The sequence below is a fragment of the Acartia tonsa genome, chromosome 11, assembly GCF_053477335.1.
Source record: "Acartia tonsa isolate MP-2025a chromosome 11, ASM5347733v1, whole genome shotgun sequence".
NCBI lineage: Eukaryota > Metazoa > Arthropoda > Copepoda > Calanoida > Acartiidae > Acartia > Acartia tonsa.
The window spans coordinates 38,736,032-38,759,276 of record NC_137270.1 but is presented as its reverse complement, the minus strand read 5'-3'; the positions used below and the strand labels follow the sequence as shown (position 1 = coordinate 38,759,276).

Here is a 23,245-nt window from a genome sequence, read left to right as displayed (position 1 = left end):
TCAGGCTGGCAAAAATAGCGATACCCCCCTGCACCCCCTTTACTCCATCCCCTTTCCTTTTATTGGATGAACGAACTGACCAACAAATGAGATCAAAGTTAGTAACATAAATTTAGGACAAGTTTCCCCCTATCAATATATCCACGAATCTTCTATATTCATTGTTAATCTATAATTGTAGGGTTATTTTACCTCCGACCAGAGATGTGATGGTAATCCTTTTTAATTATATAATCTGTAATTCTAGGGTTGTTTTACTTCTGACCAGAGATGTGATGGTAATCCTAATTATATGATCTGTAATTCTAGGGTTGTTTCATCTCCGACCAGAGATGTGATTGTAATCCTGATTATATAATCTGTAATTCTTGGGTTGTTTCACCTCTGACCAGAGATGTGATGGTAATCCTGATTATATAATCTGTAATTCTAGGGTTGTTTTACTTCCGACCAGAGATGTGATGGTAATATTGATTTTATAATCTGTAATTCTAGGGTAGTTTCACCTCTGACCAGAGATGTGATGGTAATCATGATTATATAATCTGTAATTCTAGGGTAGTTTCACCTCCGACCAGAGATGTGATGGTAATCCTGATTATATAATCTGTAATTCTAGGGTTGTTTCACCTCTGACCAGAAATGTGATGGTAATCCTGATTATATAATCTGTAATTCTAGGGTTGTTTCACCGCAGACCAGAGATGTGATGGTAATCCTGATTATATAATATATAATTCTAAGGTTGTTTCACCTCCAACCAGAGATGTGATGGTAATCCTGATTATATTATCTATAATTCTAGGGTTGTTTCACCTCTGACCAGAGATGTGATGGTAATCCTGATTATATAATCTGTAATTCTAGGGTTGTTTTACTTCCGACCAGAGATGTGATGGTAATATTGATTTTATAATCTGTAATTTTAGGGTAGTTTCACCTCTGACCAGAGATGTGATGGTAATCATGATTATATAATCTGTAATTCTAGGGTTGTTTCACCACAGATCAGAGATGTGATGGTAATCCTGATTATATAATCTGTAATTCTAGGGTTGTTTCACCTCTGACCAGAAATGTGATGGTAATCCTGATTATATAATCTGTAATTCTAGGGTTGTTTCACCGCAGACCAGAGATGTGATGGTAATCCTGATTATATAATATATAATTCTAAGGTTGTTTCACCTCCAACCAGAGATGTGATGGTAATCCTGATTATATTATCTATAATTCTAGGGTTGTTTCACCTCTGACCAGAGATTTGATGGTAATCCTGATTATATAATCTGTAATTCTAGTGTTGTTTTACTTCCGACCAGAGATGTGATGGTAATATTGATTTTATAATCTGTAATTCTAGGGTAGTTTCACCTCTGACCAGAGATGTGATGGTAATCATGATTATATAATCTGTAATTCTAGGGTTGTTTCACCACAGATCAGAGATGTGATGGTAATCCTGATTATATAATCTGTAATTCTTGGGTTGTTTCACCTCTGACCAGAGATGTGATGGTAATCCTGATTATATAATCTGTAATTCTAGGGTTGTTTCACCGCAGACCAGAGATGTGATGGTAATCCTGATTATATAATCTGTAATTCTAGGGCTGTTTTACCTCCGACCAGAGATGTGATTGTAATCCTGATTATATAATCTGTAATTGTAGGGTTGTTTCACCGCAGACCAGAGATGTGATGGTAATCCTGATTGTTCAGATGGATATGATGAATTTAATTGTGGAGATAAATCCAGGTACAAAAAAAAACATAAAAGTAGTAAAGTATTATTGTCTGTATCAAAGGATCTTTCTATCCGCTGAACTGATATGGTTCTCCTGTACAGAGTAGATCTAGGTCTTGGGAAGTTATATAACCACTATTGAGAGGGTAATAACACCTAAATCGCCCCACCACAGCTGAATAAATATGATTCTCCTACAGAGAGGCCCCTCATGGGTCAGAGAAGTTTAAATTATTTTTCATCAATGTAATTATACCCTCCCAAGTAAAATTGCCCCTAAACTCCCCCTCCACTTCACTATAGTTTTTCTTTAGAAATAAAATTTAAAATCATGTTTTTTTTAGAATTGATCAAGAACTGACAATGAAATATAGATTTTCAAGGTAATTTTTTCACAATAAATATGAAAATGAAAAGAATGTGAGATAGAAATGAAGAAATGAAAATTGCTGAGCGTTTTTTTAGTTACAATTATCCTTGTTTTATAATTACAGATTCAATCGATATGATGATTTCTATGACAATTGGGACGGAGATTGGGGATGGTTTGATCTTAATATTGATGAAGACAGAGAACAGTTTGAGGTAATTCTTTGATTGTGCAGCTTTGCATGTAGGTCTTTACTTTGAATAATAATGTGTTGCGCCTGATGTGGGCAAAAGCCTTTCCCTTATTCTAACATAAATATCTTACATCTGACATAGCAGCAGTAGGAACCACTATACATGTCTTATCTTATCAAAATCATATCAGAATTGAAGTACATTAATTTAAAGTCTTATCCCTTGAGATCCTTAATTATCATGTTCTAGACTATTACAGTACCAGAAACAGCTGATGATTGGTACTTCATGGCTTTCAGGTATATAAAAAATATTTTTCATGTATAGTTATTTAGATTACTTTAATGGAATTTCTGGTTTGTGGAGAAAATACGCTCACTTATCTTTGTTTAGGCGTTTTGGGGGATTTTATGTTATTTTTTCATGGGGTGGGGCTAAATAGCATAAAAACCTCTTTAACCTTCTTGGGGGGGGGGGGGGGACTAGGTTTTGTTGACAAATAATTTAATAAATATTCTATAATTGAGCCAACATAATCCATTTTAATTCATAGTGTTAGCAAGAAGTATGGATTAACAGTTCAAGAAGATCCAATAGAATACTCAACTACAAGACCAATATGGCTTTATTGTGAAGGTATATCTTTATTCTTTACTTTATTCAAGATATTGGCTTAGCTATAAGTGCCTAAATCAAATAGCCCCACTTTTATGGGATTATGAATATTTCCCTGTCTGTACGCATTTTCTACATTTATGTTTCATTTGCAGAATCTATACAGATAATTTATAATTTCTATTTAAGTTTTAATCTATTTTAAACGATTTATTTGACATTCAGACATAATTAAAAAGAAAATTTGTTTTATGAAAATTTTTCAGGGATGGAAGGCTGGTCTTATAATATTGTTTATTCTAGTTATAATTTTTAAAAAGATAACCAACCTTTTAACTGCTTAACATTTGTCTCAGCGCTTTTTATGAACCATACCAGTGCAGTGCAGATGTCACAACCAAGTAATGTGATTTGTTTTTAAAATCTCTGGATTAAAATTTTCGGGGTTTTCACAAAGCATTGCCAAATTCTACATACCCTGGCGGTTCCAGGGATATATCATTAAAGCTTGTCGGCTGGCCAGAAAGCTATTAACAGGCGGCCGACTAAAAGCTGGATTTAATGGTTATCAACTGTACAAAGTAGCGATTTTCGTTTTTTTTGGCCAAAACTCATGCAGGGAGTTGTTTTTTGGGATTGACATACAAAAGCAAGTTTGTACAACTTATTGGGGCGGACATTTCTTTAATTACGCATTATCCGCCACGGGCGAACCTATTGGATATGCACCGCCAAAGGCGCGATTTTTGACAATTTTTCAAAAAAATTCGTTTTTTTGGCCCTTTATGGGATAATGGAGTCGATTTGACGACTTAGGACACTTCTTCAATAATGTTTAACTTTTTGAGGCGGACATTTCTTTACTTATGAATCATTCACCTCTAACTGACAGTTTGGCAGTTATTTGCCGCCGAAATCACGATTTTCGGCGATTTTGTCGTTCGCGAGGTTTTAAAGACTATTTTTGAGGGGAAGGAGTCATCCAATCAAGATAACTCTGAAATACTTTTCATTTGCAAATTAAATTGGCTACATTTCATGTGAAGTAAATTTTTTTGTGCGTCCAACTGGTTTTGTTCCAGTTGAAATTTAAAAATTATTACTTTTTAATTATAATTATTTTTTTCTTGCAATTTTAAAATTAATTAAACACTAATTGTTAGTACATCATAATTTTGATAATTAATTCCACATTTCAATCACTGATATTTACTACTTTGTAATTTTTTTTTCTAATTTATCTTTTATTTATCTGATTAATCTTTAATGATTATTACTGATAAATCTGAATACTTATTATTCATCTCTAGCAATTATTTATAAATTAAAAAGATATGTAATAGGTTAGGTAATTCAATTGATAATCAAATAAAGTAATTTAGAAATGGTGATAGTTACTACATTTAAAAAAAAAATTATAACAATATGAATAAGTATTGAACAATTAGTAATAGGATATTTTATATGATTAATAATGATAAAATCTTAAATAATAAGTAATAAAAAGATAATGATAATTAATATGAGTTATTATTGATAGATTTAAAATAGGTATTCATATTAAAATGTATTATAATTTATTGATTGATTTGTAATAGGTTATATGTATATGATAATTAATACTGAATAATAATAATAACATAATCATAATTATTATGTATAAATATGGTAAGATAATATAATTCATACTTATAGTGTTATAATTAATAATAAGATAAATTGGAGGGGGACTGCCATTTACACACCCAGCAAATTTACAGTGGATGTGTTTTCGCCAGTGCAATGGATGTATTTATGACAAACTGAATTTTTACTGTATAAATGACAGTAAAATCGATTCTCATGTCATAAATACATCCAACACTGGCAAAAATACATCCAATATTTTTATACATATGTCAAAAATACATCTGACACTGGCATTTACACATCCATACGTTTTCAATTATATGTCATAAATACATCCAACACTGGCATTTATACATCCATAGAAATTTAATTTAAAATAATAAGAAAACAACTTTTATATTATTTGAGTTATGATATATTTGTCAGGTTAAAATAAAAAGCATTATAAAGATTTAAATTATAATACAAATGCCAGGTTATCTTTTTTTATAAGGACATGTTCTTAATGATATTTTTTTTTAAATACAAATAAACAGTTAATAAATCAACCAGTAAATAAACTATGAACAAAGATGGATAAAGTTGTAAACTAAAGATTAGCTTCCAAATTAAGAGAATTAAGATAGTTTGAATCCTAGCTGTAAAAATATTTTTTTTTAAATCTAACGTTTGACTCATATTGTTTGTAACACCTATATTTATTATTTAAACCTTTAAAGATTTTACTTTTCTATATATCATTTCAAAATTGATTTATGATATACAATATTTAATATACAACATTTAAATATATTTTTTTTTTTTTTTCATAAATAACATTTTCTACTTTTCATCCCTATTGCCCTTAAAGTGTTAACACAGTATAAACTTTGTCTTCTGGCACCCCCTCCCCCCCCCCCTCCAACAACGCCTGCCTACCACAATACAAAACTGTATAAAAAGTCGTAAGAAATTAAGACGGAAAAAAACTCGAGATATTTGTCATGCACGTAATGCGTGGACATACCTTTTCCCCCACAACCACACTGTGTTCCAGAAAAGCCAAAAAATGACAAAAAATCATAGCAGAGTGTATATTTTAAAATTTTGACGAAATTTTATTTAAGTAGCAATAAGTATCCATATATCTATCAATGTTATGACGAAATTTTGAATATCTCCATCCTGGTTGGCACAGGATGCCAGCAGACCTGGCAGGGTCATACAGGTAAAATGCAAAAATATTTTGTTTGCCTTAAACTAAGCATTTTAAGTTACCAAATACTAAAATATCCTATACTAGTACATACCAATATGAAATTTAAGTGTTTAAGTCAATTTCAGGGTCCAGGTATGATCCTGCAGGTCCTGATCCCTCAGAAATCTTAAAACAGCTCTTGAGACCGCAATTTTTTACCTATAGACTTCAAATTTTAAACATAAGCTTTTCTAACAAAACAAGTATGTATGACCTACTGAAACTATATGAAAATCTGCCGCCGTTTTACCGCCGATCGCCGCCGCCGAAATTTACTTTTTGAGATTTCCAATCTCAAGTTTACATACAGATGAGCCTATTTCTTATTTATTTTCTGTGTGTAAATGTACGGAGGGAGGGGACAATGGGCTGTTTATTATAATAGTCCCCAAATTCACAAAATAGCGTTTTCTTATTTGTAGGCATAACAATTTGTGGGACTTTTATTGAATTTTGATTGGTTGGTTTATTAGTTGAGTGTCAAAACGTTTCAATCACTAATTGTAATTTAAAGAAGGGCCAATTTTGTGTATTAGCATTGGAAATGTACATTAATTTCTCGGCCATTGTATAATCCCTATAAATCTCTGATATAAGACTTTCATTTTATTTTCAATTTACTTGAAAGGAAGCATTTTCTATCTTAAACAATACAAATTCTACTTGTCTTTTTGAAAGCACCTTTGGAAAAAGGTTGCTTAATATAAGTGTGAAGGGAGTAAATAATGCTAATCAAATAAGAATATATATTTGAACTAGGAAACCACATAAATTTTAAACTTCTAGCTTTAATGGGTTTAGATGTGGATGTAAGTTGGGCATTACCCCCCCCCCCCCCCCCAATAAAAAGGTAAAATAGTTCAAATAAGAGCCTAGACATTTAGGGATAATCTTTATTTAAAACTTTTCTTTACTTTTAGTTTAATTGATTATGTGTTGGAAATAAGTAGAAAAATAAATTACTTTTATATCTTAAAAAATTGTTATTTTTGTATAGACCCAGTATCTTTAGGGCTTAAAAAAACAAACTTCGCATACCTTCGCATACACAGGGTAAAGTTCTCTGATATTGTACATACATCTAATATCACCATGTAAGAGGATTTGCTTGGACTCTTTTGGTCTTAAAAGATCTGGAACCAAACGTAAAATTTTCATTAGAAGAAAATTGTCTATTTTACAGAAATCGAGTATGCTAAGAAAACCATCTACAATTACAACAAAAAATGGAGATTTGACTTCTTTTAAAGGCTAAACGTATAAATTATTACATACTGATTCCAAAAATTTATAATACTTAAAAATAGCTTTAAAAATAAGGGGTCCACATTGATTTGAAATGTAGTTTAGTTGACCTTAAAAATAGTTGTTTACAATGATGAAAAGGAACTTAATTCCATACCTCTGGTATAATTACACGTAAAATTCTTATTTTTCATAGTAAAGAGCTAATTCTTTCGGCTTTATTTCCCAAAACTTGTGTATATTACTAAACAATTGTTTAAAAGTGTATTTTCCAAAATGTAAAAAACGATTTTTTGTCACTCGTGGAACATAGTGAACCAATTAATTTGACCACCTGCGTAAATGTATTGATGTTTTGTAGGGAGCATCTTGAGAAAGCAGGAAATAAATAGGGGGAGAGAGTAACTAAAATAGGGCAAAAATTTAAAACCTATACATACTGTACAAAATCTAATTAATTGTAATCAAATAAATATTCTTATAAATTAATCTAGATGTATATTTGCCAGTGTTGGATGTATTTATGACATATAATTGAAAAAGTATGGATGTGTAAATGCCAGTGTCAGATGTATTTTTGACATATGTATTAAAATATTGGATGTATTTTTGTCTGTGTTGGATGTATTTATGGCATGAGAAAAAGTAAGAAAACATTTTGCCAAAAATACATCAACTGTAAATTTGCTGGATGTGTAAGTGCTATAGCCCCAAATTGGAGCCTGCGGCTTAAACAATTATTTCACCCAAACTTGTTTCTTGTGGGGGGAAAATACATTTCATGGGGTTGGTGTAATTAGAAGTTGTTATCTTTTTTTTAAATTTCAACTGGAACAAAACCGGTTGGACGCACAAAAAAATTATGTCACAAGAAATGTAGCCAATTAAATTTGCAAAAGAAAAGTATTTAATAATCATTTTAATTTCCCTCCAAAATTGCCTTTGAAACCTCGTGAACAGCAAAATTGTCAAAAATTGCGCCTTTGGCAGCAAATAACAGCCAATAGGTTCGCCCGTGGCGGATAATGCGTAATTAAAGAAATGTCCGCCCCAATAAGTTGTACAAACTTGCTTTTGTATGTCAATCCCAAAAAACAACTCCCTGCATGAGTTTTGGCCAAAAAAAAACGAAAATCGCTACTTTGTACAGTTGATAACCATTAAATCCGGCTTTTAGTCGGCCGCCTGTTAAAAGCTTTCTGGCCAGCCGATAAGCTTTAATGATATATCCTTGGAACCGCCAGGGTATGTAGAATTTTGGTTAAGAAAAACATTTAGACCCTCTCATTGCAATTTTGTTGGATGTGGCGTATCTTAAAGACCATAGTCAACCTAAATTCTGAAATGTATAAATCCGTCAAATTTTTAGGATTTACCAACATTTTTCAAATTGACATAAGTTTATCAATTTTCAACCTTTTTTCACATTTTAAGTTGCTAAAATTATCTTCATTACCTAAGGTTTTTGTTTTTTGAAAAATTATTAATGAAAAATGGAATTTAAAGCATATTTTTTTTAGTTTTAGATGAAATTTTGATTAAAAAAATTTTTTGGGGGGGCCGGAAATGGCCGGAAACCGGTCAAAAGACCGGATTTTAACCATTTTTTCAACTCTAGGGGTCATATCCAGTGTTGAGGAATTCAGATCAGACCTTAAAGCAAAAATCAATATTGGGGCGTACCCAGGAGGGGGCTTGATTTACAGATACCCCCTAAAAACCGGGAAAAACCGGTTTTTTATAAAAATCCCGGCCGGTTTTGGCCGGATCCGGCTCAAATTTTGCATGGAGTCATCCTTTGGTATTCCCCACAGTTGATACTTGATCTGGCAAGATCCCAGAAAAGTGTGGTATATCTACCCACAGGGTTAGTTCACCGCAGTTATAGGCTATCATGCAGGGTTTAGGCATAGGAAAAAGTTGTTTTACACATACTATCCCTTTAATTAATGACTTCTTTAAAAATTTTAGGTCCTGAAATTGTGAAGAGAGGTGAAACAATTGGAATAAGATGCACAGTATTTAACTGGACTCCCATTGAAATGGAATTTGTTATCATATTACTGTAAGTTTAGTATTTTTAGCTCTGGTAATCTATGAGTCTTATTAATTGGTTCGAAATCTGCTTTTCACATATATTAGGGACAAGACAATGGACTATTAATTGGTGTTAATTGTTCATACCCAATGATTATATACAAAACTCCCCTTTATGTAGATTAATTATGTTATTGAAAAGTTAGGACGATGTTAGTTTCAACAAACCAAAAAACCATCAATTGAGATTCAACAAAAGTGCCCAAGGTTTTATAATTAACATATGAGAGGGCAAATCATAAAAAATATAAACTATTAAAATTTATTTATCGCATCGTATTGTAAACAGCTTTCCGCAGATATAAAAATATAAATTTAGCCCGGACTGTCAGCCCATCAAGGCCAACAATATCCGTAGAAAGCTGTCTATGATGCGATTCGATTTCAGAGGATCGCCTGACTATGAGTTTGTCCACGTGGAGAACTTTGGATATGTAAATCCTTTCAACCCCAGAACCTCCAGCGGAGACCACCATCATTTCAGCTACATCAGGTACATACATACAAACACATGGGCTGTTTCCCCATATTGGATCTGGACAACATTTGTATAAGCATATTTTTGATGCTACGGTTTGACTGAGTAAAGGTTAGAATAATCCCCACAGGGATAGTACCTCTTAGTGATAGGGTCCGCAAGGTTATAGCCTTTCGAAGGGGCTACAATATATTTATAAAAAAATTAGAATAATAGGAGGGGGGCTTGGAGGCCAAGAAAGCACCTTGTTCATGAATATTAAAGAAAATAAATATGTCTGTTTTGATTTAAATTATTTGTTTGTTTTATTTGTACCAATTTTTTTAACTTTTTCCTTTAACATATTAATGTTTAAATTCTTATAGTTCAACCAGACTTAGATTTTTAAAATTTCTTTTAGCAACTAAAATTTTATATTTTTTTAGGGGAGAATCAAACTTTGATATTCACATTCCTATAAAACCTATGGTAAGTCACTTTTAGTAGCGAAACTACTCTACATATTTCTGATTGGTTTGTATGTGGGTCTGTAGGGCATTTAGGATAATATATTCCATCATATGTATAAAGTAGTAAGTCTTTTATGTGTGTAGCTTAGAATTTTGATAACTAATTAACCGATTAAGTCCTCAATTTTAGGGAAACTTCAGAAAGATCTCGGAAAGCTTTAGGCTATTTATTTTTAGAAATGAAACTGGGGGTTGTTTTAGCCTATTTCATTGTTATTCCCTCTACAAATACAAAGCCAGTAGATTATACGGGCCCATCTCCTAGTACCATATGATTAATCATTGGATGTAGACTTAATACAAGGACAGGAGAAGAAATTGTATAAAAAAAATAAATAACACAAAAGTTACCTAATTTAAATCAATAAAAGAAAAGAAAAGATTCAAATTAAAATTTATAATGAATATTCCAGTATCGCTTCGTAACCGATTAATATCCGGTGGATTAGAACCGGTTCTCAGCCATAATGAAAAATTATGTAAATCATCGTATTATCCAGTTTTCTACGAATATAAAAATTTTAAAGATTAAAACCAGTTTTTTTGGGCCAGTGCCTTTGGCATCTCGGGGTTAAAAACCGGTTTTAATCTTATGATTGTACATTTTTATATCCGCGGAAGGCTGTTTATAATACGATGCGATAAATAACTATTATTTAGATTGATTTGGGAACTATTAGTGTAACAGTAGTTTTAAACTGTCAGTTAGCCTCACTAGATCAAACTGTAGGTTAGTATCAATGGGGTGCACAGGCGAGCTAAGGGGTGTGATCTTCTTGGCTTGACACACCTCTTTGCTGTTTAGGGGGGTTATCAGGGTGGTGTAGATCCCTCTTAAGGTGAATTGAAAGGGGTGTAGGGAGGTAGAAACCACCCTCAACTATCATTTTTTAGATGCTTTATTTGACTTTTCTAAGCAACGTTTTAATGACCTTATATAACAAAATTTTGTATTTTTTTTTACATGTCAAATAGACAATATTATCTAATGAAAGTAAGAAGTTGCAATTTGAAGGTTCCTGGATATTAATGAACAAATATATTTAGATATAGAGATTATTGGAGAGGGAAGCATAGTCCAACATCATACCAGCGCTATCTTGGATCTCAAAGCTAGAGCTAAAGAATTAGGTAAATTGTAGCTCTTCATCACATGATCTTTGGTTTGTCTGTTGGTCTTTCATTGTAAACGAATATAGGTGGGCATGAGCTACATGTAACTCTGCCCAAAGGGTGAGGATCAAGGCCCGATTTTATTACTGGGTTTTTAAAATCTGCATATAGCGTCGGAAATAAAAACTCAGCCGAGTGCCTACAGAGGAGCAGAAATCAATTTGCTAGCAGACTAAAAGGGTCTCCGCCACTTGGCCCAGACTGTTATCTGTAATACATATCTATACTTATATATTTATTGGTTTCTCAGTTCTAATAAAATTTTTATAAAATTGAATAAAGGTCTATTTTCAAGGTTTTTGATTAGTTGGGATTGTATCAAACGCCATTATTAGGTCTAATAAGCAACTAATATTGAAATTGATGTCTGACATGATAATTTAACAGAAAATCATTAATTGTTGTTAAATTATATTAATAAAAAAATAGATTTGCTAATTAACGAAAGTGTCATTTTTAGTGATTTATTCTCAATAGCTGTCATAAAACTTTTCTAAATTTTCAGAGTTTTTCAATATTGTGGTAGATGAAAATCCAATTATTCCCTATGAAATATACAGACGATTTATATCAGGTAGTTTTTTTTCAAATAGAAAAACAAAAATAAAACAGAGTTGCATGATTTAAAATAATAAAGTTAAACATTTAAAATTCCAAAAATAACTTTAAGTCTTTTTTATTACATCGTCTTTTCTTTTCTAGGAAGTCCTAAAGGTTCTGTTGTAATAACTGGAGATGTTATTGGTCCTACATTTAGGTAAATTTAGATATTATTTAGTATTTTCTATAGGTCTTTGGCTGTTTTGTAATAAAGTTATAAATTTATTTTTACATATGCATAATTTGAAATGAGATATTTTTTTTTGTGAAGATTCCTTTGCTTATAAGCATAAATTCTGGAACTTACTATTCATTTATTATTTTCCATCAATGCCAATATTTTACTTTTTAAATATTTGTTTTTTATGTAAAAAGTAAATAATTATTTAGAGATGATGAACCAGTATCCATGGAAACTTTATTTCCTACAGGTAATAAATATATCTTTATCATAAGAAAGGGAGGGGACATTATACTGTAAATTAAACTTTTACCCTGCAATGTTTTAAAAGAACAGTTTCTAATTTATTGGATTGGAAACTTTGGGTCTTTTTATCAAATCTTGACTGGTGGGTTTTAACTATAACATTATGGCCAAACTGTTCAACCAATAATTTTAATCTACAGGGTAATTTTATTTGTCATCAATTTGAACGTTTGGCTTGTATATGTAAAATTTTTAGCAAAATGCAATGCTGTTCAATAAATAAGCTAAATAAATCTGAATTTTTATGGGGAAATAGACAGACAAACATAATATAACTTTTTATTTATGTATTAATATTATTTAGTGTATGGAAGAGTGGGCAAGGGGACAGAGTACCATCTCTTCAATCTAGCTGCTAATACATGGAACCTACATTATTTAAGGTAGTTCTTTTAATACCCAACACAGAAATTCTATTTTGTCTTTATGCAGTAAAACTACTTTTAGTAGGCCGCGATTGCAGCCGTTTTTCAGGTGTCCAAAACAGCAGAAATCACTGTTTTTTTTAAAATATTTTATCCGCCAACAAAAAAGTGGATGGATGAATGAATTAATTAAGAAAAAAAGGTGTGCTCTGAACAATTCCATTTCAGGGAATAAAATAATAGTTATTTATCGCATCATAATATAGACAGCTTTCAACGGGTAAAGAAATAAAAAATTATAAGATCTAAAAATCATAATATTAACACTAGTTTTGTTAGCCAGGGATTTCAGCCCATCAAGGCTAACAAAACTGTTACTATTAATATCATTTTTTTAATATTTGTGGGAAAATGTCTGTAATACGATGCTTTATAAATTTTTCATTATGAGTGAGAACATGTTCTAATCCAGCAAATATAAACCGGTTTCCAAGCCATACTGTAAAATGATATAAATCTATTAGGTTAACAAATCAGCTGGTAGACAAGGGTTTGGATTTTCAACGGTCAATCTTTGAGGCTATGAATGTAGGTAAGAACAAGATCATTATCCTATTATATTCTAAGATTAAAGTCTTTGGATGGGTTTTGGCTATTTTTCTTCCAACTCCATACCCCTTCTAAAACAGAGAGACCACTGAGAAAAATGCAAGAATTAAATTTTTTATTTTCATTTAAAAAGATATAATGTTACCTATAAATTACCTCACGGGCGTGGTTGCTGAACATGATAATACTCTAACATCAGGTCCAACAACCCAGTGTAACTAAGGGAAGAAAAATCTCTCTTTTTCTGTCCAAACGCCGAGGTATCAGGTTTAGTAACAGACAACCAACTCTTTCATGACACAGTAATAAGTTGCGCCTGTTTTGTCCTAGGTATTCCCCATAGTCTAATTATCAAAATTGTGCACCTGACATAGCAAAAGTAGGAACCTTTTTTAATATCTTTAGTGATGACGCGGTGTATAGAGATTATGTCAGCAGCCATGTAATTTTTTTCTTAATTCTTTCAGAATTGTTACTCTTACTCATTTTGCTTTCAGAGTTGACAGCTGTAATGAGAAGATATACCTCTTTTGGTTCTTTCTCTATGTTCGACAGGTTCCAGGATTATTCATTTTTACCTTTCTTCTTTTTTACTCTTACAACTTTTTTTGTTTTGATTAAACAATTATAATTGAATATTTTACTCTCGTCTTTTCTATTTGTCTATTTTTCTGGGTCGATTTTTCTTGAGAGGGTGGAAATACTCTCCCTCCAGATATTTAGTTATAAAACTTTCTAGAATCTGTAAAGGAGAATCATATTGGTCTAGAGGTTAGCGAGACACTTAGACAGCCAGATATCTTGTTACTTTTATTAGTATTTTTCTGATTATGAAAAACTAGGCAAATGGAAAATTATTAGACATTAAATTGACACCTTTTTCCCTCAAAAGTTTTCTAGTGAATGAAGACTTTAAATGATGGTCAATTATCGTCACTGGAATTCTGAATTTTTACCTTGGTTTAATCGTGTATCTTGAATTAATAATTCTTAAAAACTAGATCTGGCCCTTCTGTTTGGTTGACTGCTTGGGCTATTAGTATTTTACAGGTATAACTTTTAAAAAGTAGGATTCGTTATATTTGAGTCAGTTTGCCATATTTAAGTCAGGTTTAGACTTTTGACACTTTAAGCAATGGGTATAGAATATACGTGGATATTATGACAGGAAAAATTATCGTTAACATGGATATCATGAACATCACTTATTGGTCAGTTCGTTCATCCAAAAGGAGGGAAGGGGATTTGGTAAAGTTGGATGGGGGAGAATACGTTATTTTAGCCCGCTACAAGGTTCTCATTATAAGAGAACGTGAAAATCTGGTGTAAGATCCAAGTAATAATTAATCCATTATTTTAAAGTATTTACTCTGTTTCTCTCTGCACAGTTTGTCTTACTGTTTAAAGTTTTACAGTTTATTGTCTTTTTTGAGTAGTTCTTTTACTGAGTAACTAATGTACAAAATCATTCTTCTCTGACATTTGATAACATGTCCTTAACTATTAAAAATTTATTGAACGTAATTGTCGTTTTACAGGAAGTGATATAGAAAATACGTGAATATTATGACAAGGGAAAAATTGTCGTCAATTTAGGTTGCTAAATTGAACATCAATTATTGGTCAGTTCGTTCATCTATTAGGAGGAGGGGGAACTAGATAAAGAGGGGGAAGGGTAAATCGTTATTTTAGGCAGCTTCACTTTATTAGAGAACATGATAATCTTTGATAAGATCCAATTATAAATCTAATTTTGCAGGATGTTGCTTTCCAAGACTGGGAGGATTACATTTATGTTGACCCTTCTATATTTCAACACTCAGGTAAAGCAATTTTTTGGAGCGGAGAGAATTTTAATCAATCTTTTTGGCCTATCTAAATTAGATATTTAAATCGTCAACTATATGGCTTTTAATCAAATAATTGGCCATGATCAATATAAATACACACTTAAGTTGACATAAAAATGGCACAATAGTTTAACATTGAGATGAAATATGTTATTAGAAGTGAAGCTACTATATAATTCACTTTGTCTGTCCGTCAGTCAGTCAGTCCGTAACGCTATGTTTGAAACGTGATTTTCTCGGCTCCTATTCAAGGTAGACAGCTGAAATTTTTAGTAAAGATTCTTATGACATATGCCCATCTATTCTATGCATTGTTTTGTCAATCTGTCTGTCAGTTGAGGTGCTAGATCGATTCCTAGATTTTCAAGTTTTCGTGATTTAGGGCTGAAATTTTCAGGAAATAATCAGTTTTCCATTCTACATATTTTAAGTTTTATTAAGATTTTTTTATTAATTGGTGTGCTAGATCGACTCCTAGATTTTTAGGTTTCCATGCTTTTCTCGATTTCTATTCATAATTGACGGCTGAAATTATCAGCGACTAAATTTGCTCATATTCTACATATTTCCATTAATTTACAATATACATTCATAATTTTTTTAGCTTTGCTACTTATGGATGTTGTCATCCTTGTTTTTGTTTAGTAATGTGGATGATTAATTATCAAGACAGTGAAGGATTCTTTGTGGAACATGAATCTCAAGAGGTTTAATTTAGTTTTCTGTTTCAATTTTAAAAAATGAAATTGGAAATAAGAAGAATTTTTTTCTCGATAACTTTAAATGCTGCAATCGGCCACACGACTTAAAAACCTCCTTTAAAAAAACAAAACCTCTATATAATCTTTAATTGTTTGTAGATATATAGTTTAAGTAGAGAAAAATAACATTTATAAGATAGTTTTTTATCAAGCATTTACTTGTGCTGCGATCTCCATTTACATTAATGAATCTTGTGGAAAAAATGATAGCCCTTGTGTTGAGCTGTTTGGCATTGAGAAGGACATGATATCAAATTCAAAACTTATGTATTATTTTCAATAATTTTGTACTAGGAATATTTTATTAGGTACCAATCTTGCAACATTTGAATGTCTGGGGATCCACAAACACCACCAGTACAGTTGCATTGACTGCCTATGTTCTCATAGCTATGGATAAAACTGCTGGAGCTTTGACAGGTAATGATGCTGCCATGGTTATAACTGATGTAAACTTATTTGGTATCTTTCTCCAAGGTACCATCACCTTGAATTCTTATGTTCTCATAGCTATGGATAAAACTGCTAGAGCTTTGACGGGTGATGATAATATTGCCATGGTTTTAACTGATACAAATTGATGTGGTAACTTTGCGGGGTTCTCCAAGGTACCATTGCTTGACTGCTTATGTTCTCATAGCTATGGATAAAACTGCTGGAGCTTTGACAGGTAATGATGCTTCCATGGTTATAACTGATATAAACTTATTTGGTATCTTTCTCCAAGGTACCATCACCTTAAATTCTTATGTTCTCATAGCTATGGATAAAACTGCTAGAGCTTTGACGGGTGATGATAATATTGCCATGGTTATAACTTATACAAATTGATGTGGTAACTTTGCGGGGTTCTCCAAGGTACCATTGCTTAAATACTTATGTTGTCATAGCTATGGATAAAATTGCTGGAGCTTTGACAGGTGATGATAATACTGCCATGGTTAAAACTGATATAAATTGATACTGTAACTCTGTGGAGTTCCACAAGGTACCATTGCTTTACTGCTTATGTTCTAATAGCTATGGATAATGCTTTTATAGGTGATAATAATACTGTCATTGTTATAACTGATTTAAATTGATCTGGTAACTTTGCGGGGTTCTACAGGGTACCATTGTTTAACGGCTTATGTTCTTATAGCTATGGAAAAATTGCTGTAGTTTTGACAGTTAATTATAATACTGGTTATTGCCATTACTGATGTAAATTGATCTGGTAACTTTGTTGGGTTCTACAATGTACCATTGCTTGACTGCTTATGTTATCATAGCTATTGATAAAGCTGCTGGCAGTTAATGATAAAACTTCAAATTCAATTGGTATAACTGATATGAACTAATTGGACAACCTTCACTGCTTTTTGTTATTTAAGTGATTGATATACCTAAAGACACAACTCATTATAAACTGGGTTTTTTTCAGGAGATGTAAAGACATTTGGAAGCAGAGCAAGACTAAGAGCTCAAAGATATTTAGGTAATTTTCATTCATGGGAAAAACTTCTTATACCTATCTATTTAGAACTGCTTAAAATTTAAATAATTTAGCAAATGAAAACTTTTTTATTTGTTTAATGCGAATTTAATTTAGTCATTTATTTAAACAATTTATGTATAAATTTTAAAATATCAATGAACCAGGAAAAAATAGGTAAATGTGTTGACAACTAAAATCAAATCTTATATTTTTAGAGCAAAAGTTGGTTGTAATCAAAGATCCTTATGAAATGGCGTTAGTGAGTAAGTTGTTTTAAAATATATATTATCAAAAGCTTTTGTCAAATCTAAAAATCTATATCTAAAGCTTGTTTATAGTGGACAAGATTATTGTCTGTCTCTCTGTCCTTTAAGATCCTTTAAACTGTTTTAACCTTTGTATTAATGTTATTAATTTAACTTTTTCATTTAGGGTCTTTTCATAATATCCAATTTGGGGAAGCGTAATTAGGATATAGGGGCAGTTGCTCTTGTTATATAAAGAACTACGGCTTCGCCCCTAGCCTCTAGGGGCTTCGCCCTATAAAGTTATGGGAAGTCAACCCTCTTTCTTATTATTATTCTTTGTTTAATTACTCTGTGGTAAAATTAAACCCAGGTTGTGCGCTTTGTGCACAAAAATTTTAATTTGTACAAAAAATTTCAATTCGTAAAAATTAAACCTAGGTTGTTCGCATACACAAAAATTAAAATTAGAAAAAAAATTGGGGGGGGGGGAAACATGGGGGCTTCGCCCCATGTTGCAGTGGGGTTCCCCCACCCCAATTACTGGTTTTTGTTTACAAAAATTTTTAAAAATTAAAAATTTTGGAAGTGGGGATTTTTTATTTTTGGGGGGGTTGGGATGTCCCACCCCCCAAGAAAATAGCTTAAAACCACCAGAGGACCAGTAGGTATATTCTCAGAAGGGTAGAGCCCAATTTAATCAGCAGTTACTGAGATTTTACAAAAAATGTACAAAAAAAAACTTTGGGGGGTGGTTAGATTAGATAAATATCTTGTTTTTATTATGAAATCTAAATCAAATTTGTATTCAGCATACGCTCTGATCTTGACAAAATCATCTGATTCTGATTTGGCCTATGGAAAACTTTTCAGGTGAGACAATAAATTATTAGAACCGTTTAATTTTGAAATATCTAATACTTTAAAAAGTTTAATGAAATGCTTCAAGTAGTTTAAAGTTTTTTTTAGTTTGGGAGGAGGGAGGGCGTTGTAATAGGTATGTGGTATTCGGCAACTCTGGGCCATGCAGAAACCAAGACATTATAGTGATGCTACGCACCCAGCTAAATCCTGTTATTCTACAATTGTAAAGCCACCTGCAGATATGTCAGATAACGGTATTGATTTCATCTCTCAGTTGTCCTGCAAGTGGAGGGAGGGGTGTTACCCCTCCCTCTCCCTTCTTAAGCACCGGAACCTTCCCCTTCAACCACCAAGTTATCAGCACCACCTCAGCCCTGAGGATAAAGGATCTAAGCCTTCCTTCACCCGATAGAATCACCACCCACACAGACTGTTGTGGTCACAGTAATCATCAAACCTTCCCTTTTAGTACCCAGACCTACCACACAACCCCCCTATGCTTATCTACCTATTGTGCTGTTCCATGGGCTATCCTGCCTCCCCCGGACAGGGATAGCCATCTACCTAACCATTGCAACTATCTATGTTTTACTTGTATGATTTACCTTTAACTATCTTTATTCCTAATCCATATGTATTTATATTATGTTGTACAACTTTAGTAAACCTTAGACCCTGAATAAAGGAACAACTGAATAGACTCTGTTTATTATTTAGTGATTGCTAGAGAAGCGTAGCTTCTCTATAATATATGTGTCCACGTCTGTTTGCACTGCCGTAGTCATTTGAACTCTGGTGTCTGCCATTTAACCTAGGCGGATACCACAGGTACATCGGGGTCAATTCTCTCCATTATTTTTGAGGGGGGGGGGGGGGTTAGTTAAAAGCCACCTTTAAATGTATATGTTTTATATTCATCTAATTTTTTTAAATTAGAGGATTTGATTATAATTAAATAAAATGTAATTTTATTCCAGCATGAAAAGAGAATCCGGAGGAATGGTGTATTGGAGTAGATCAGAAATAGGTAACTGTACCCATAGTATATTCATGTTAAATACCATTTTGGAAAATTAAACATAATAAGCTTTAGAACTGCTGTTTTTTTTTGTAAATTTATAATTTTTTTTTAGTAACCAACAATATAACATACGAGTTTACCAGACCTTTCTTGAACCCTAAAAAATTTCAAATTGATGATGCCTTGGCGGTTGAAACAACAGGTAAACAATCCTTAGATAAAAGAAACAGGATGTCATTGAGTTTTTATTGAAGGATCTTACTCACCATAGGACTGATATGGTTCTCCTTTATGTCAAAGCTTTTTATAGGTCTAGAGAAGGTTTGTAAAAAAATTAATCCTATTCTATTTTTTTAACCCTTCTCTTTAAACTTAAATTAAAAGTAGATGGTTGACCTCCCGTCTTCCGTCAAGTAAAAAAAGGGTTACAAAAAGATTGGGGAAGTGCCTTGACCAAGAATGTTGTCTACAATGGCTAAGTGCATATGGTTTACAAGTATGCAGTTATTAGAGTGAACTGTCATAACAGAATTAGCATTTTGGTCCATTATAATCTAAAAAATAATTGTATTATCTAAACATAAATTTGACTGAAATTCAATCTAATGTTTTTTTGTAGGTTATGCACTGTTAACCCTGTTCCAGAAGGAGGGAGGTGGCATTACATTTTTACAGGTAATATTTGATGAGGATTACAAGGACAATTACGTCTACAGATATCAAATTAGTTGGAGAAAGATTACTGAATAACTAGGACATTTATGATTGATAAAAGACATGATAATTGTACTCCAATTTGGGATAAAGGTATTGCGGACACAGTTTGGACTTCCAGAAAAAGATCGTGCAATCAAAGATTTTGTTGTCTGATAAAATAACATCTAATGCACTTTTTTTTATATTATTTCAGGATCAAATAGTGAAATGGTTAAATACTATGAGATTGGGGGAAGGTGGCTTTATATCAACAGGTATACATTTTTCAGATTTATTTAAAAATTTATTTTTTGCCGATTTTTTGTATTAATTTCCTAGATATGTAATCAATGTTTTCGAGGATATTGACAATTAATATTTACCCTTCTTAAAAATTTAAATTAAGTGTTTTAAATTTTATTTGATGTACAAGTTTTGTTTACTGGATTGATAAAATGAATAACCAAAATTTAAAGAATAAGACTTTACTGAAAAAAAGAAGATTTAAAATATTGTTTATTATTTTAGTTGATACGATAGTGGCGTTAGAAGCTTTGGTTAGATACTCTTACTATAATAATGTTAAAGTAAGTTTTTTATTTTTGTTTTGACGGAATTGTTCTAATGGTTTTAAATCATATTAGGTTCTATTTGTGTTGTCAACCTATTTTTGATAGACATAAAAACATTGAACACCTGTAGAGTGTATTTCATACTTTTTAATATCATTAATGGCTTAGACTTTAGCTTCTAGGGGATCCGTATTATGGGCAGAAAATAGCCAAAAACCTTACAAGTACTTGAATCTAAAAATGAAATAACCTTAAACCATCCCAAGACCTATGTGAAGCTTAACTTTAATGAGCAGTGAATAGTTTCAGGGGTTATTGATGTCTATCAACTACAGACACAAAAATCTTACTACTTTATATTATTCCAAATATTAGTAGTGTTGCTACTCTATAGTTTTTGTATGTACTTCTGTTCTCAATAGAGAGACTTTTACCTGCATCACATCTTTGAAATATTGTTACTGTATTAAAGTTCACTGTTCTCTCTTCATCAAAACCTTATTGCTACCCTAAATTTGGACTTATATGTTCTCATTTTTATTTGTTTAGGATTTAACGAATATGCATATAACAGTTGGGCTTCCAGATTCTAGGTTTGAAGAAACTTTCCATATTACCAGGTATAAATTCTGGGATACAGGGATATGACAATGAGATATATTGACCTGACTGGTGAGCAGAGTAATAACTTTGTCAGGTGTCCCGGTTTAATCTTCTGAAATGAAACCAGGATAAACATTAACATACACTCTGGAAATAAAGAGGGCCGCATAAATATTTAAATAAAATAAATAACCTAATCCTCACAGATAATGGAGCAAAAAAATCTCCCTCATCTTACAATATTCAAATATTTTTCTGATGTAGATGAAAATTGATGTAAAGGTTTGTCCAATCCTATTATATTTTAGTTTTTTTTTCAATGGTTGAAGAATTTCCTCATTACTCTTCCACTTTAGGGTCCTTGCTTGTTATTTCTTGTCAGTCCGTAACGCTATATATGAGCAATGTAATTTTCTTTGCCGCTATTAAAGATAGGCAGCTGAAATTCTAGACAAGACTCTTTTGCTGATCTAGTCAATACAATGTTTTGTCGGTCTGTCTATCGGTAATGCTTATTATTTCAATAGTTTCGTGATTTTTTAAGTTTTGCTTATCATATCTCTTTCTTTTCTTTGTTATGAAAACTAACATTCTGCTCTGATTGTTAATTCCATGATTTTTTTGTACTTAGCTACTTTTGGTTGTTGTCATCCTTGTCTTTTTTCAGTAACGGAGTGAGTGAGCCAATAGAGATACCAATTGAGAATGTTTGGGGAAATGTATTTTTCCAAGCTTCCGTAAGTTTTTTTTATGTTTTTTTTCAGATATGTAGTTGATCGGTTTTTCATTTGTTGCGTAATTTGATAAAAAATGTATACATTTAATTTTTTTATTCATATAGCTTTGTTATTATTGGAATAAATCGTTCTTGATTTTTAATTACTTTCTGAAATAGGGATTATTTTTTGATAAGTTAAATTTACTGATATTTGTATCTAACAATATTAATAACCAATCTACTAATTTTAAAAAATAACCTATTTTTGATGTAATAAGTAGGTTAGGTTAAGTAAAGATTAGAAAACTGTAGAGATAAAATCTCTACACAGGAGTAACCTAATGGATATATTATTAGAAATATATATTCTACATTTAGTCATGATGCAATCAAAAACGTTCCACTAATAGCAAATGTTAAGATTTTCAGTTTTTCAATAAATATAATGTTATGCTATGTATTCTTTTTAAATAGCATAAATCATCACTTAAAATTAAAGAAATGATTTAGCCTAAATCCATCCAGGGCCTATTTGGATCTTCCCTAAAAAGAAGAACTGTATCAGTTAATATGTTATTAAAATCTTAAGCTTTAGTCAAAACAGATCTTTACTAATTTATATAATAGGATGAATATGACCATAAATTTCCTTGTTTACTTACACAGCTTGTATAATGTATTTGCTGCGCTTTTAATAAAAAATAAAAACAGTAAAAGTGTCGAACTATGACGTCAGAAAAAATTAACAATTAACCAATAAGAAGCCAGTATTCACTGTGATAAAATATATAGCGGCCTCTCATTGGTTAATCGTTAATTTTTTCTAACGTCATAGTTCGACACTTTTACTGTTTTCATAAAAAATTATTAAAATTTTTCTTATTATTTCAGGGTGCTGGACAAGCCCTGGCCCAACTTGATGTTACTTATGGAGTGGATTTTCCTTCTTTTACTGTAAGTAATTTTGTTTTAAAAGCTTTCATTGAAAGTATTTTAGATTACAAAGCTATTTTTGATTATGATATACTTCAGAAAAATCATTTTACCCTTCCCCAAAACCTTTACAGGACCTATGAGAAGCTA

At 31.7% G+C, this 23,245-nt stretch overlaps 1 protein-coding gene across 1 annotated transcript in view; it reads left to right on the top strand.

Moving 5' to 3' along the window:
* Positions 1 to 23,245, top strand: part of LOC145332031 (CD109 antigen-like) — a 50,883-nt gene that overhangs the window by 22,504 nt on the left and 5,134 nt on the right. Inside the window, exons 38-68 of the mRNA XM_080176938.1 lie at positions 1,674 to 1,759; positions 2,092 to 2,130; positions 2,242 to 2,332; positions 2,561 to 2,610; positions 2,865 to 2,947; positions 9,009 to 9,102; positions 9,523 to 9,627; positions 10,038 to 10,080; positions 10,782 to 10,851; positions 11,169 to 11,252; positions 11,800 to 11,868; positions 11,997 to 12,051; positions 12,285 to 12,325; positions 12,686 to 12,764; positions 13,271 to 13,338; positions 13,853 to 13,910; positions 14,357 to 14,405; positions 15,115 to 15,178; positions 15,851 to 15,912; positions 16,275 to 16,386; positions 17,390 to 17,443; positions 17,659 to 17,706; positions 18,501 to 18,561; positions 19,530 to 19,579; positions 19,686 to 19,775; positions 20,193 to 20,248; positions 20,484 to 20,544; positions 20,798 to 20,856; positions 21,391 to 21,461; positions 22,112 to 22,181; positions 23,054 to 23,116. Coding sequence (XP_080033064.1) covers positions 1,674 to 1,759; positions 2,092 to 2,130; positions 2,242 to 2,332; positions 2,561 to 2,610; positions 2,865 to 2,947; positions 9,009 to 9,102; positions 9,523 to 9,627; positions 10,038 to 10,080; positions 10,782 to 10,851; positions 11,169 to 11,252; positions 11,800 to 11,868; positions 11,997 to 12,051; positions 12,285 to 12,325; positions 12,686 to 12,764; positions 13,271 to 13,338; positions 13,853 to 13,910; positions 14,357 to 14,405; positions 15,115 to 15,178; positions 15,851 to 15,912; positions 16,275 to 16,386; positions 17,390 to 17,443; positions 17,659 to 17,706; positions 18,501 to 18,561; positions 19,530 to 19,579; positions 19,686 to 19,775; positions 20,193 to 20,248; positions 20,484 to 20,544; positions 20,798 to 20,856; positions 21,391 to 21,461; positions 22,112 to 22,181; positions 23,054 to 23,116 — 2,085 coding nt within the window. The remainder of the gene's footprint in view (positions 1 to 1,673; positions 1,760 to 2,091; positions 2,131 to 2,241; positions 2,333 to 2,560; positions 2,611 to 2,864; positions 2,948 to 9,008; positions 9,103 to 9,522; positions 9,628 to 10,037; positions 10,081 to 10,781; positions 10,852 to 11,168; positions 11,253 to 11,799; positions 11,869 to 11,996; positions 12,052 to 12,284; positions 12,326 to 12,685; positions 12,765 to 13,270; positions 13,339 to 13,852; positions 13,911 to 14,356; positions 14,406 to 15,114; positions 15,179 to 15,850; positions 15,913 to 16,274; positions 16,387 to 17,389; positions 17,444 to 17,658; positions 17,707 to 18,500; positions 18,562 to 19,529; positions 19,580 to 19,685; positions 19,776 to 20,192; positions 20,249 to 20,483; positions 20,545 to 20,797; positions 20,857 to 21,390; positions 21,462 to 22,111; positions 22,182 to 23,053; positions 23,117 to 23,245) is intronic.